At 43.6% G+C, this 13752-nt stretch overlaps 1 protein-coding gene across 2 annotated transcripts in view; it reads left to right on the forward strand.

The window, feature by feature from the left end:
* Nucleotides 1–13752, forward strand: part of LOC140732900 (breakpoint cluster region protein) — a 381893-nt gene that overhangs the window by 314587 nt on the left and 53554 nt on the right. For both annotated transcript variants that reach the window (XM_073055571.1, XM_073055572.1), the window contains 2 exons: nt 1892–1951; nt 10808–10917. In XM_073055571.1, coding sequence (XP_072911672.1) covers nt 1892–1951; nt 10808–10917 — 170 coding nt within the window. The remainder of the gene's footprint in view (nt 1–1891; nt 1952–10807; nt 10918–13752) is intronic.

Raw genomic sequence — 13752 nt, forward strand, 5'->3', positions numbered from 1 at the left:
GCCGGAATCCTGTGTGTGTATATAAATCTATACACATACGTATATAAAACTAGCCGGAATCCTGTGTGTGTGTATAAATCTATACACATACGTATATAAAACTAGCCGGAATCCTGTGTGTGTATATAAATCTATACACATACGTATATAAAACTAGCCGGAATCCTGTGTGTGTGTATAAATCTATACACATACGTATATAAAACTAGCCGGAATCCTGTGTGTGTATATAAATCTATACACATACGTATATAAAACTAGCCGGAATCCTGTGTGTGTGTATAAATCTATACACATACGTATATAAAACTAGCCGGAATCCTGTGTGTGTATAAATCTATACACATACGTATATAAAACTAGCCGGAATCCTGTGTGTGTGTATAAATCTATACACATACGTATATAAAACTAGCCGGAATCCTGTGTGTGTGTATAAATCTATACACATACGTATATAAAACTAGCCGGAATCCTGTGTGTGTATAAATCTATACACATACGTATATAAAACTAGCCGGAATCCTGTGTGTGTATAAATCTATACACATACGTATATAAAACTAGCCGGAATCCTGTGTGTGTGTATAAATCTATACACATACGTATATAAAACTAGCCGGAATCCTGTGTGTGTGTATAAATCTATACACATAACGTATATAAAACTAGCCGGAATCCTGTGTGTGTGTATAAATCTATACACATACGTATATAAAACTAGCCGGAATCCTGTGTGTGTATAAATCTATACACATACGTATATAAAACTAGCCGGAATCCTGTGTGTGTGTATAAATCTATACACATACGTATATAAAACTAGCCTTAATCCTGTGTGTGTATAAATCTATACACATACGTATATAAAACTAGCCGGAATCCTGTGTGTGTATATAAATCTATACACATACGTATATAAAACTAGCCGGAATCCTGTGTGTGTGTATAAATCTATACACATACGTATATAAAACTAGCCGGAATCCTGTGTGTGTATATAAATCTATACACATACGTATATAAAACTAGCCGGAATCCTGTGTGTGTGTATAAATCTATACACATACGTATATAAAACTAGCCGGAATCCTGTGTGTGTATAAATCTATACACATACGTATATAAAACTAGCCGGAATCCTGTGTGTGTATATAAATCTATACACATAACGTATATAAAAAGCAGATTTTGCACCACTGTGCACCAACGTGTCTTGGATCTCGTGTGCTTTGACCTTCTGGACCTGCATACCATGCAGTACCTTGTCTAACACTTTACTGAATCCCTAACTTCATTTTGCCCTTTGGTTATCTCCTTGATAGACATTCTTAGGCTATTTTTGACCCTGACTCCGGGGGGAGCAACACACTACATTGGAGAACTGCCCTTGGCCACAGGAGCGCCTGTTTGTCCCTATTGATTCCTCTATCATTACTACACTTCTAGAATATGTCGTTCCCTGCTGTACATCAGAGCTGGATGTAGAGCCACCGAATGCTGTTTTTCATTGAGAGGCCATTTCCCACCTTAACTATCCAAAGCAGTGTACCTGTTAGAGAGAGGAATTGTGACATGGGACTCCTAAACTGTAGACTGCCCTTCCTGGCGACTTACCATCCTATTTTTAGCTGAACCTGTGGAGTAACAACCTCTTCTATAATACTCTCTGCCTTCTTTTCATGTTTTAATGCTTACATGATGAAGAAACACAGATACAATCACATATACCACACTCACGCGAAAACTCATTCTCCCCCTCTCTCTTTCTCTCTCTCCCTCCCTTCCTCTCCTTTTCCCTCTACCACTCCCTCCAACTCTTTACTCAAGCGCAAGCACACAGACACACACAATTTAAATGAGGTAAATAAAGCTCTTGTCTTATTTACAGCTGGAGCCACAAGCATTACAAGATAAGGACTGGCAGAGAACTGTCATAGGAATGAATGGGGTAAGTTGAAATGTTAAGCTGTGGCACGAAGATCATTTGTAATACTTTGCGTATTTCACCATCAAATATACCAGTGTTTGTTTGGAGCATGACGAAGCCAAGGGTATAATCATATCACTGATTTGCACACCCATAGCAGCTTAGGTAGATTTAATTCACTTGTTAAATTCATTCACATTAGGGGAGTATGAAGTAGCTTCCTGCTGAGATGTGTACCTTCTGAGGTTAAGAAGTGAGATAGTGAATCTGTTATATAAAAAAAAGGATCACTCCCTACTTGTACATAGTTCTTTCCTTTTGCTTGTTTTTTCTTTCCACTCTTTTCTATGAGTGTATACCTCAGATAAATACTTTGTGGAGATTTGTGATATATATGATTATATGATATATATGTACAATGTCTGAAATACATCTTATGGAAATGTTTGTTTGATGATGAACTTCAATAAAAAAATAAATTACAAAAAAAATGAAGTGAGATAGTACATTCTAAGAAAGAAAAAAAGCAGAAAATAAATAGAGAAGCTGAGGAAATATAAAAATAACTCAAAAAGGATGTCTGAAGTGGTGAAAGCAGAATCAAAGAGAGGGCGGGCTGCGTTGAGGCAGATGGACAGTTTGAAGGAGGCTATCAGAATTAGAATCAAGTAAACTTAAAAGATAATTTTACGAGCAACACACACAAAATGCTGGAGGAACTCACCAGGCCAGGCAGCATCTGGAAAAGATTACAGTGGACACTTCAGGCCAGGATAATTTTACTTGGTTTCCTAACGTAGTGAGGCCACCGGTATCAGCAAACAAAACATTAGTGTACTGAGGGAGGCTGTCTGGTTTATCGTGCATGTGCTGGATTTCAGTAAAACCAGTTGCTTGAGCCCCATACTCCTATCTGTTTCACCTGTCAGATTATTGTTTGATTATACTTGTAGAATCAGTTTTCAATAACAGAACATATAAAGCACATCGATCTTGCCCTCGGCTCACCATGTCTGTGCAGACATTATGCCAACTAAACTAATCCTGTCTGCCTTGGTCGTTCTCCTTGTATTCCTGCCTTTCCATGAACCTATACAAAGGAATGTTAAACATTGCCATTAAAGTCAGTTTCTCTATCTAGACAGTGCATCGCTGACACCTACTACTCTCAGTAGAACAAAAATATGCCTTACGTGTCTCCTTTAAACTTTCTGCTAAAGTCGTTGCCCTCTGTATTAGATGTTTTCTTCTAAGGTAAAAGAAAGGCTCTACAAATGTGGCCTTAATGAAGTTTCATACAGCTTCAGACTAGTATACTCAGTGCTTCAGCCAGTGAAGGCATGTATGCTTTACACCTTCTGTACCATCGATCCACTCGTGTTCCCACTTTCAGGGTGCTATAGACATAGACTCCACGATCCCTCCATACGTCAAACATAAATTAGAACAGAAATCTATAGCACATTACAGGCCTTTTGGCCCACAATGCTGACCATGTAACCTTCTCTAGAAACTGCTAAGAATTTCCCTACCGCATACCCTCTATTTTTCTAAACTCCACGTATCTACCTAAGTGTCTCTTAAAAGACCCTATTGTATCCGCCTCGACCACCTTCGCTGGCAGTGCATTCCACGCACCCACCACTCTCTGTGTGAAAAGCTTACCTCTGACACCGCCCATACCTACTTCCAAGCAAGAATATAAAGGCTGACGACCTCTCCCGACGGATCTGAGGACAATGCCGGTCCAGAGCCCATTCTTCCTCGCTCGCTGCTCCGGTGATCTGGGGAATAGAGGCAGAGGTGAGGGCCGCACAACTGGACATCCAGGAATTCAATGGACTCAGAAGTTTATAAAGAGACAATTTTGGTGGCCATCTATGTCCCAGGATGTCCACAACTTTGCATCTGCCTGTCCCATCCGCGCTCGGAACAAGACATCACGCCAGCGTCCTGTGGGTCTGTTATGTCCACTGCCTGTGCCCCACCGCCCGTGCCCCACTGCCCCTGGTCCCATCTCTCAATAGATTTTATCACTGGTTTGCCCCTGTCTAATGGAAACACCACCATTTTGGTCATTGTGGATCGATTTTCCAAGGCTGCCCACTTCATTGCCCTCCCCAAGCTCCCATCGGCTCGTGAGACTGCCACACTCATGGTTCAACATGTGTTCAGGCTCCATGGTTTTCCTCAAGACAGTGTCTGATCGTGGATCACAGTTCACTTCCGGCTTTTGGAAGGCTTTCTGCTCTCTTGTAGGAGCCACGGCCAGCTTCCACCCCCAATCTAATGGCCAGGCTGAGAGAGTGAACCAGGAATTGGAGACAACTCTGCAATGCCTTGCCTCTTCCAAGCCCACGTCCTGGAGCTCCCAACTGGTTTGGACAGAGATCGCCCACAATAACCTCCAGTCGTCCTCCACCAGTATGTCTCCCTTTGAATGCCAGAAGGGATGCCAGACCCCGCTCTTCCCTGATCAGGAGATCGACATAGGAGTTCCTGCTGCTGAACAGCTGATCCAGTGCTACAAGTGCACCCGGAGACGAGCCAGGGCTTCTCTGCTGAGCGTCCAGAAACACCATTCCCAGCAGGCTGATCGGCTCTGTCCATTCAAACCAGGAGAGGAGGTCTGGTTGGCAGCAAGGGATCTTCCCATGAAAGTCGAGAACCGGAAATTGGCACCGTGCTATGTGGGACCGTTTGTAGTGGAAAAGGCTGTCAACAAGGTGTCCTATAGATTGCATCTACCAGCATCACTGAGGATCCACCATGTTTCTCAACTCAAGCCAGTTACTACCTCTCCCCTGGCCCCAGTCACCTCACCCCCCCCCGCCTGGTAGGTGGTTCCCTTGTCTATACTGTGCGGCACCTCCTGGCATCTCGCCGGGTACGTGGTAAGGTCCAGTACCTAGTCGATGGGGAAGGGTACGGTCCAGAAGAATGTACTTGGATCCTGGTGAAGGACATCTTGGACAAGTCACTGATCCAGGACTTCCAGTGGAGAAAGGTCTGTGGCACCCAAGGGATGTCTAGAGAGGGGGCCCCGGACACAACCATGGATTCGGCAGCGCAGTAAATATGGTAATTGTTCTTGTGTATTTGCACGTGTCAGCTAATTATTATTTAATTGTGATAGTTAACTCCATACTTGTCGTCATAGTGCTTGTCGAGACTTGGACAGAGCAAAGCAATGCTTCGCTGCCTGTTTGTATTTGGCCTTCCGTGAGAAAATGGACTTTCGAGTCACCAGACTCTGAAGACTAGCGATATTCGTTTAATGTTTAGTTGTTCTTTTCAGCCACAGTGTAGGCTTCGTTTTCCATTTGAGAGTTTTTGTTAACGGCCCCATTTGGCCTAGGGTTTACTGTTTTCTTTCCCTTTAACACTGTTGGCATTAAAGTTTGTGAATGATCTTCTATCTCTGTGCCTCTCACTCTGCCCTTGGGCTATATCTGAACGTGGTAATGTGTAAGGCATGACCTGCCATGCTGACCATACCTGATCAGATTATGTCTCTCCAAATGCTCATAAATCCTGCCTCCCAGGATCTTCTCCAACGACTCAAGTAAAACTCAATGGCCTATAATTTCCTCGGTTATCTCTACTCTCTTTCTTGAACAAGGGAACAACATTTGCAACCCTCCAATCCTGTGGTACTTCTCCCGTCTCTATTGATGATGCAAGCATCATTGCCAGAGGCACAGCAATCTGCTCCCTCACTTCCTAGCGATGTACCGTGGGGGTTTATCTCGTCCGGACCTGGCGACTTATCTAACTTAATGCTTTTTAAAAGCTCAAGCACATCCCCTTTTTTAATGTCTATATGCTCAAGTGTTTCAGTCTGCTGTAAGTAATCCCCACAATTGCTAAGGTCCTTTTCTCTAGTGAATACTGAAGCAAAGTATTCATTAAGTACTTCTACTACCTCCTTCGGCTCCATGCACACGTTTCCACTCTCGCTCCTGTTCGGTCCTATTCTCACACGGCTCATCCTCTTGCTCATCACATACTTGTCGAATGCCTTGGGGTTTTCCTTAATCCTGCTCGCCAAGGCCTTCGCATGGCCCCTTCTAGCTCGCCGAATTTCATTCTTGAGCTTCTGACTGGCACACTTGTAATTTTCTAGAGCTCTAATAGTATCTAGTTTCTTGAACCTTTCATAAGCTTTTCTTTTCTTCTTAACTAGATTTTCTACATCCTTTGTACATGTAGGATGCCTGGCAAATGTTCCCTGAACATTTGCCACATTTCTGCCGTGCATTTCCCTGAGAACGTCTGCTTCCAAGTTCCTGCCTAATAGCATCATATCTCCCTGTACAATTAAATGTTTTCCCAAATTGTCTGATCCTATCCCTCTCCAGCACTACGGTAAAAGAGAGAGTTGTGATCACTACCTCCAAAATGCTCTCCCACCAAGAGATCTGACACCTGACCAGGTTCATTTCCCAATACCAGATCAAGTTGTCTTATCTACATACTGCGTCAGGAATCCTTCCTGAACACACCTAACGAACTCCCCCATCCAAATCCCCTTGCTCTAAGGAGATGCCAGTCAATATTAGGAAAGTTAAAATTACCCATCACAACAACCCTGTTATTATTGCACTGTTCCTGAATCTGTCTCTGTTACTGTTGGGGGGGTATAAAAAGAACAACCAGTAGAGGTATTGCGCCTTTCCTGTTTTTGACTTCCACCAACACTGACTCAGTAGACAATCCCTCCACAACTTCTTCCCTTTCTGTAAACGTGATACTATCCCTGATTAGCAATGCAATGCCTCCATTTCTTTTGCTTCCCTCACTGTCCTTTTTGCAACATCTAAAGATCGGCACATTCAGCAGCCATTCCTGCCCCTGAGGCATTCAAGTCTTTGTCATGGCCACAATGTCTTAGTTCTACATATTGATCCATGCTTTAAGTTCATACACCTTGTTCCTGATACTCCTTGCACTAAAATAGACACATCTCAAACCATCAGGCTGAGTGCTCTATCATCTGCCTATCCTCCCTCACAAACTCCCTACAAACTGTCTCTACTTGTGCACCAACTGCCCCAACCTCTGCCTCTTCACTTTGGTTCCCACCCCCTGCAAATTCTAGTTTAAACCTGCCTCAATAGCAAACCTCTCTCCCACGATATTGGGTCACCTCCAGTTCAGGTGCAACCCGACCCACTTGTTTAGGTCAGCCCTTCCCCAGAAGGGGTACCAATGATCCAAGAACTGGAAACCCTGCCCCCATCACCATCTCCTCAGCCACTCATTCATCTGCGCTATCTTCCTGTTCTGACCTTACAGAGCCGTCTCTACTTCCTGAGGAGACTGAAGGTCCTTTAACATCTGCCGGACGATGCTGAGGATGTTCTACGAGTCTGTGGCGGCCAGTGCTATTTTGTTTGCTGTTGTGTGCTGGGGCAGCAGGCTGAGGGTAGCAGACACCAACAGAATCAACAAACTCATTCGTAAGGCCAGTGATGTTGTGATGGTGGAACTGGACTCTCTGACGGTGGTGTCTGAAAAGAGGATGCTGTCCAAGTTGCAAGCCATCTTGGACAATGTCTCCCATCCACTCCATAATGTACTGGTTAGGCACAGGAGTATATTCAGCCAGAGACTCATCCCACCGAGATGTAACACTGAGCGTCATAGGAAGACATTCCTGCCTGTGGCCATCAAACTTTACAACTCCTCCCTCGGAGTGTCAGATACCCTGAGCCAATAGGCTGGTCCTGGACTTATTTCCACTTGGCATAATTTACTTATTATTTAATTATTTATGGTTTTATATTGCTATATTTCTCCACTATTCTTGGTTGGTGCGACTGTAACGAAACCCAATTTCCCTTGGGATCAATAAAGTATGTCTGTCTGTCTCCTAGCTTGTGGCACTGGGAGTAATCCGGAGATTTCCACCTTATCTCCTATCTGTCCCCCTAACTATTGAGTCCCCTATGGCTATTGCTCCGCTGGACTTCAGCCTACCCTTCCGAGGTTCGGAGCTGATCATCGTGCTATTGGCCTGGCTGCTGCTGCCTTGCCCAAGTATGTCATCCCTCTCAGCAGCATCCAAAGGGGTATACCTATTGCTGAGGGGAATGGCCACAGGGGGACCCTGCACTGGCTTCCTTCTCTCTTTACCTCTCGGTGTTCATCCATCTACTCTCCAAATTCTGCATTCTGCTCAAAAGTCATATCTTATCAATCGCTCTACCTCCTGGATGATCCTTAGTTCATCCAACTCCAGCTCCTTAATGTAGTCTTTCATGAGCTGGAGTTGGCTGCATTTCCCTCGGGGAGACTATCAGGTTCCATGAACTCCCACATCCGACAGGAGGAGCTTTCCGCTGCCATATCTGCCATCCTGCCTGCACTGTCCTACGGGCAACCAAGACCAAATCTGCAATAACAAAAGAAAAATCCTACCCTTCTTACCTGTTTCTTTGGCCTCAGCCTCTTCTTAGAGAAGCCTCTTGAGTCAAAGCCTCTTAATTTCCCACTCTGATGATAGCTGCTCCGCTAGACCCTATCTCTATCTTACAGACCCGATAAGAAACCCCCCCCCCCCCACGTAAGAAGAAAGAACTCACCATGTCTGGTGCGACTCCACTTGCCCTCTGCTGCTGCCAGTGCCTCTGAAATTGGAGGAATGTTTCAGATCAACGCAAAAACAAATTTTTCTTTATCTCCCCTTTCATTGTTTAGCAAATAATTTTGAAGTCCTGACCTTGTGTTCTGTACATTATGTCATATCCTAACCAATATTGTTACTAGGAGATCACTCCAAATATTTCCAGCTTTCTTTATAACTGAAGCTCCCTAATCCTTAGGATATCAAGGCCTTTGAAAAGTTAAACTGAAGGGTAACCTTCCTCTTTTAACCTTTTGAAGGCTTTAACTTATTTTCTGAAGTATAATATCCAGACCTGTCAACAATAAATTTCTACCACGTATAGTTCCAAATAATCTTTGGTTTTAACTGTCTGATCACTTGAACTTCTCAATGTCATACCATTTAGTTAAGGCTGATGAACTTCTTAAGTGGTTCAAGTAGTGTTTCCTTAGTTAAATCAAACCTAAAATCATGATGTAGATTTAGCATATTGTCCATGAAGGATTAAAAATCAAATATTAACTTTATTTGTCACATGTACGTTGAAACACACAGTGAAATGTGGTGTTTGCGTCAAGCCAAATAAGTGAGGGTTGTGCTGGGCTGCCTACAAGTGTCATAACACTTTGGACATCAACGTAACATTGCCCACCACTCACTAACCCTAACCATGTGTCTTTGGTTTATGGGAGGAAACCCACATGGTCACGGGGAAAACATACATACTGCTTACAGGTAGTGAAGGGAATTCAACCACGATTGGTGCTGGCAGGCTTTGAAAAGCAACGTGCTAACCGTAGCTTCAGTATCCACATTATAGACTTCGGTAAATCATTTATTTTGTTGAGATTGGCAAAGTGAAGAAGAATCTCACAGTAATTGTGGTCAATATAGTAATGATGAAAGGCACAGTTCTCTGCGGCCATGAGTGCGAGTACCGTACGCTGTGTTACAAAGCTGCCCACCGGGAATTCAGCTGTTGGGTCCATTTGGGGACTACTGTCAGCAACGGGACAGAGAGTTTCTGCTAAGGGACGAAGGCAGCTGAATTCTCAGTTTAAAAAGAAGCACCACAGAGTTTACAGTTTCTGAGCTACATGCAAATTGGTATTACGTAAATAAAATCTTAGGAGTTGAACACGAGGGATGGGTTTCACTTCATAGCTTTGGCACTAGTTTAGGGGAAAGGAAAGCTATTTTTTTGGGATGGCTTATTTTGAAATAGTATGGGATGATTTTGGTAACAAAGATGAAGTTTCAAATCAGTGAGTGCTAACTCGGAGTGGAGAAATTTAGAAAGATTTGGCTGGTGTGGACGTTAGGCCAGAAGGCCAGTTTCCATGCCATTATACGGGGTATCATGGTAGTGTAGCAATTAGCATAACACTAATACAGCGCTTGCTGTAAGATTGATGTTTGAGTCCCACCACTGTCTGTGAGGAGTTTGTACGCTGCCTACGTGACCGGGTGGGTTTCCTGTGGGTGCTCTGGTCTTCCAATGCTCATTCATAAGTCAGGTGTTCCTGTACAAGATGTTGAGTTGGATGGTCTAACCTCAGACAGAAAGTTCATGCCATAACTGGCTGCTCACTGGAAAAGAGGGTCCCGCACTACATTGCTCAGAGCTGAACCTCCAGGTGTTTACGTAAAAGGGTGACCACGTTTTTCACCAACCCAGACTCCACTGAATAGCTGAAAGCCTCATTTTATGTGAGAGCCCAGGATGGGATCGGAACCTCTGTTTTGGATCAGAGTAGAAGGGAGGGTGCCAGAAGGATAAGAGGGTATTATTATGGAAGGGGTGGTGCAGAGAGGGTGGTGTGTGGGTGGGGATGGGGAACTGTTCTGCAGCCTGATATAAGTGTCAAATAATTGCTGCCATTACAATCCTTAAACAAATTGTAATGCATTTCTAAACTATTGTAGTTTAACTCATCCATAAAATTCAATGGAACTATGATCAAGATTGGTATTTTCGGCCAAATTATAGGGCCTTTGTAATAAAAACACTTGCTACCAGTTGCTAATTGTGAGAACTAATTTCACTGAAGTCTTTGATCCGATTAGTAACATGGTTTACATTTTATCACTTTCCACTAACCTGAATTTAGCCCAAGAAATGAGTAAGAACTATAGGCATCCAACCAGCTTGAGCTGCAGTTGCCAAATGGCAACTCTAATAGTTCTTGAAGTACACAGAATATAATTGAATGTCTTAAAGTATTTATGCTCCCGATTAAATTTCAATGATTTTATTTTCTTTCTAGATTGAGGTGAAGTTGTCAATGAAATTCACCAGTCGTGAGTTCAGTTTGAAGCGACTACCATCACGAAAACAAACGGGAGTCTTTGGTGTGAGCATCGCAATAGTCACCAAGTAAGTGAGCTCTATGCTGTCCCTTGTCAGTTAACAGACTTCAGATCCCTGGAAGATCAATGAATAAATGTACTTCCCAAATCTTAAAGACTTGTTACACCTTCATTCCCCACACTATGCCATTCAATGTCTTCAGTCAGAGAGCCGCCTTTGACCTTCATAAATTAGATGTGATGAGCAATTTCATCCAGAGCTCCTACTCCTGAACAACATTCAATATCACATGGCAGCAAGAGTTCACTTTGGACTCAGATAACAGGTGTAATTACTGTGGTGACCACTCTTTGGACCCAATATGTAGAATGACTAGCTACAAGGAATCAAGATGAAAAGAGGAGAAAGGGAACAAAAGACACATCCAGCTGTAACTTGAAACAAGGAATCTCGAGCCTTCACAGTCATGCTTAGACAGTATGAGGCAGAGATGGATAGTGGTGGTGATCTGACCTCTCATCTAGTGTCATCAGGTACAATATTTCAATGAAATTGGCCAGTTAGCCTGAATTCAGTAGTTGGAAAGACTTTGGAGTCTATTATTGAGGATGAGGTTTCAGGATACTTGGAGGCACATGATAAAATAGGCCAAAATCAGCATGTCTTCCTTAAGTAGAAATCTTGCCTGAAAAATCTGTGAGGAAATTCTTTGAGGAAATAACAGGCAGACAAAGAAGAGTTGTTTCTTTAGATTTTCAGAAGGTTTTTGACAAGGTGCCGTATATGAGGCTGCTCAACAAAGTAGGAGCCCGTGTTTATTAAGGGAAAGATATGAGAATGGATAAAAGACTGTCTGACTGGCAGGAGTCAAAGAGTGGGAACAAAGGCGGCCATTTCTAGTTGGCTGCCGGTGAATAGTGGTGTGCTACAGGAGTCGGTATGGGACAGGTGGTGTTGAGGAAGCAAGTTGGTCGAGGCAGGACTTCATTGAATACATCTGTCATGGCTTTCTTGAACAGTATGTTTCTGAATCTGCAAAGGAACGTGTTATCGGCCCACAAAGTTGTACCAAATATGTCCTTGCCTTAGAAATTACTAGGGTTACCCATGGCCCTCTATTTTTCTAAGCTCCGTGTACCTATCCAAAAGTCTCTTAAAAGACTCTATCATATCCACCTTCATCACCTTTGTCAGCAGCCCATTCCATGCACTCACCACTCTCTGCATAACAAACTTACCCCTGACATCTCCTCTGTACCTACTCCCCAGCACCTTAAACCTGTGTCCTCTTGTGGCAACCATTTCAGCCCTGGGAAAAAGCCTCTGACTATCCACACGATCAATGCCTCTCATCATCTTATACACCTCTATCAGGTCACCTCTCATCCTTCTTCACTCCAAGGAGAAAAGGCCAAGTTCACTCAACCTGTTTTCATAAGGCATGCTCCCCAATCCAGGCAACATTCTTGTAAATCTCCTCTGCACCTTTTCTATGGTTTCGACATACTTCCTGTAGTAAGGCAACCAAAACTAAGCACAGTACTCCAAGTGGGGTCTGACCAGCGTTCTAAATACAGCAGCTGCAACATTACCTCTCGGCTCCTAAATTCAATTCCACGATTGATGAAGGCCAATACACCGTACGCCTTCTTAACCACAGAGTCCACCTGCGCAGCAGCTTTGAGTGTCCTGTGGACTTGGACCCCAAGATCCCTCTGATCCTCCACACTGCCAAGAGTCTTACCATTAATACTATGTTCTGCCACCATATTTGACCTACCAAAATGGACCACCTCACACTTACCTGGGTTGAACTCCATCCGTCACTTCTCAGCCCAGTCTTGCATCCTATCAATGTCCCGCTGTAACCTGTGACAGCCCTCCACATTATCCACAACACCTCCAACCTTTGAGTCATCAGGAAATTTACTAACCCATCCCTCCACTTCCTCATCCAGGTCATTCATAAAAATTACAAAGAGAAGGGGTCCCATAACAGATCCCTGAGGCACACCACTGGTCACCGTCCTCCATGGAGAACATGACCTGTCTTCAACCAGACTTTGCCTTCTATGGGCAAGCCAATTCTAGATCCACAAAGCAAAGTCCCCTTGGATCCCATGCCTCCTTACTCTCTCAATAAGCCTTGCATGGGGTAACTTATCAAATGCCTTGATGAAATCCATATACCCTACATCTACTGCTCTACATTCATCAATGTGTTTAGTCACATCCTCAAAAATTCAATCAGGCTCATAAGGCATGACCTGCCTTTGACAAAGCCATGCTGACTATTCCTAATCATGTTATGCCTCTCCAAATGTTCATAAATCCTGCCTCTCAGGATCTTCTCCCTCAACTTACCAACCACTGAAGTAAGACTCACTGGTCTATAATTTCCTGGGCTATCCCTACTCCCTTTCTTGATTAAGGGAACAGCATCTGCAACCCTCCAATCTTCCGGAACCACTCTCGTCCCCATTTATGATGCAAAGATCATTGTCAGAGGCTCAGCAATCTCCTCCCTCGCCTCCCACAGTAGCCTGAATATATCCCATCCAGTCCCGGTGACCTATCCAGCTTGATGCTTTCCAAAAGCTCCAGCATATCCTCTTTTTTAATGTTTATATGCTCAAGCTTTTCAGTCCAGTGAGTCATCCGTACAATCGCAGAGGTTTATAGATTATTGATTGGTCAGGGCATGAAGGAAGACGGGGAGAAGGCAGATGATTAGGGCTGAGAGGAAGACTGGATCAGCCATGATGAAATGGCAGAGTAGACTCAATGGGCCAAATGGCCTAATTCTGCTCCTATGTCTTATGGTTTTATGGAATTATCAGTGGAAAAAGGGAGGGTAGTAATCAGTCGATGATTAGGACTTGTAGTTAGTGGAATGAGGGA

This window comes from Hemitrygon akajei, chromosome 9, assembly GCF_048418815.1.
Source record: "Hemitrygon akajei chromosome 9, sHemAka1.3, whole genome shotgun sequence".
In the NCBI taxonomy this organism is placed as follows: Eukaryota; Metazoa; Chordata; class Chondrichthyes; order Myliobatiformes; family Dasyatidae; genus Hemitrygon; species Hemitrygon akajei.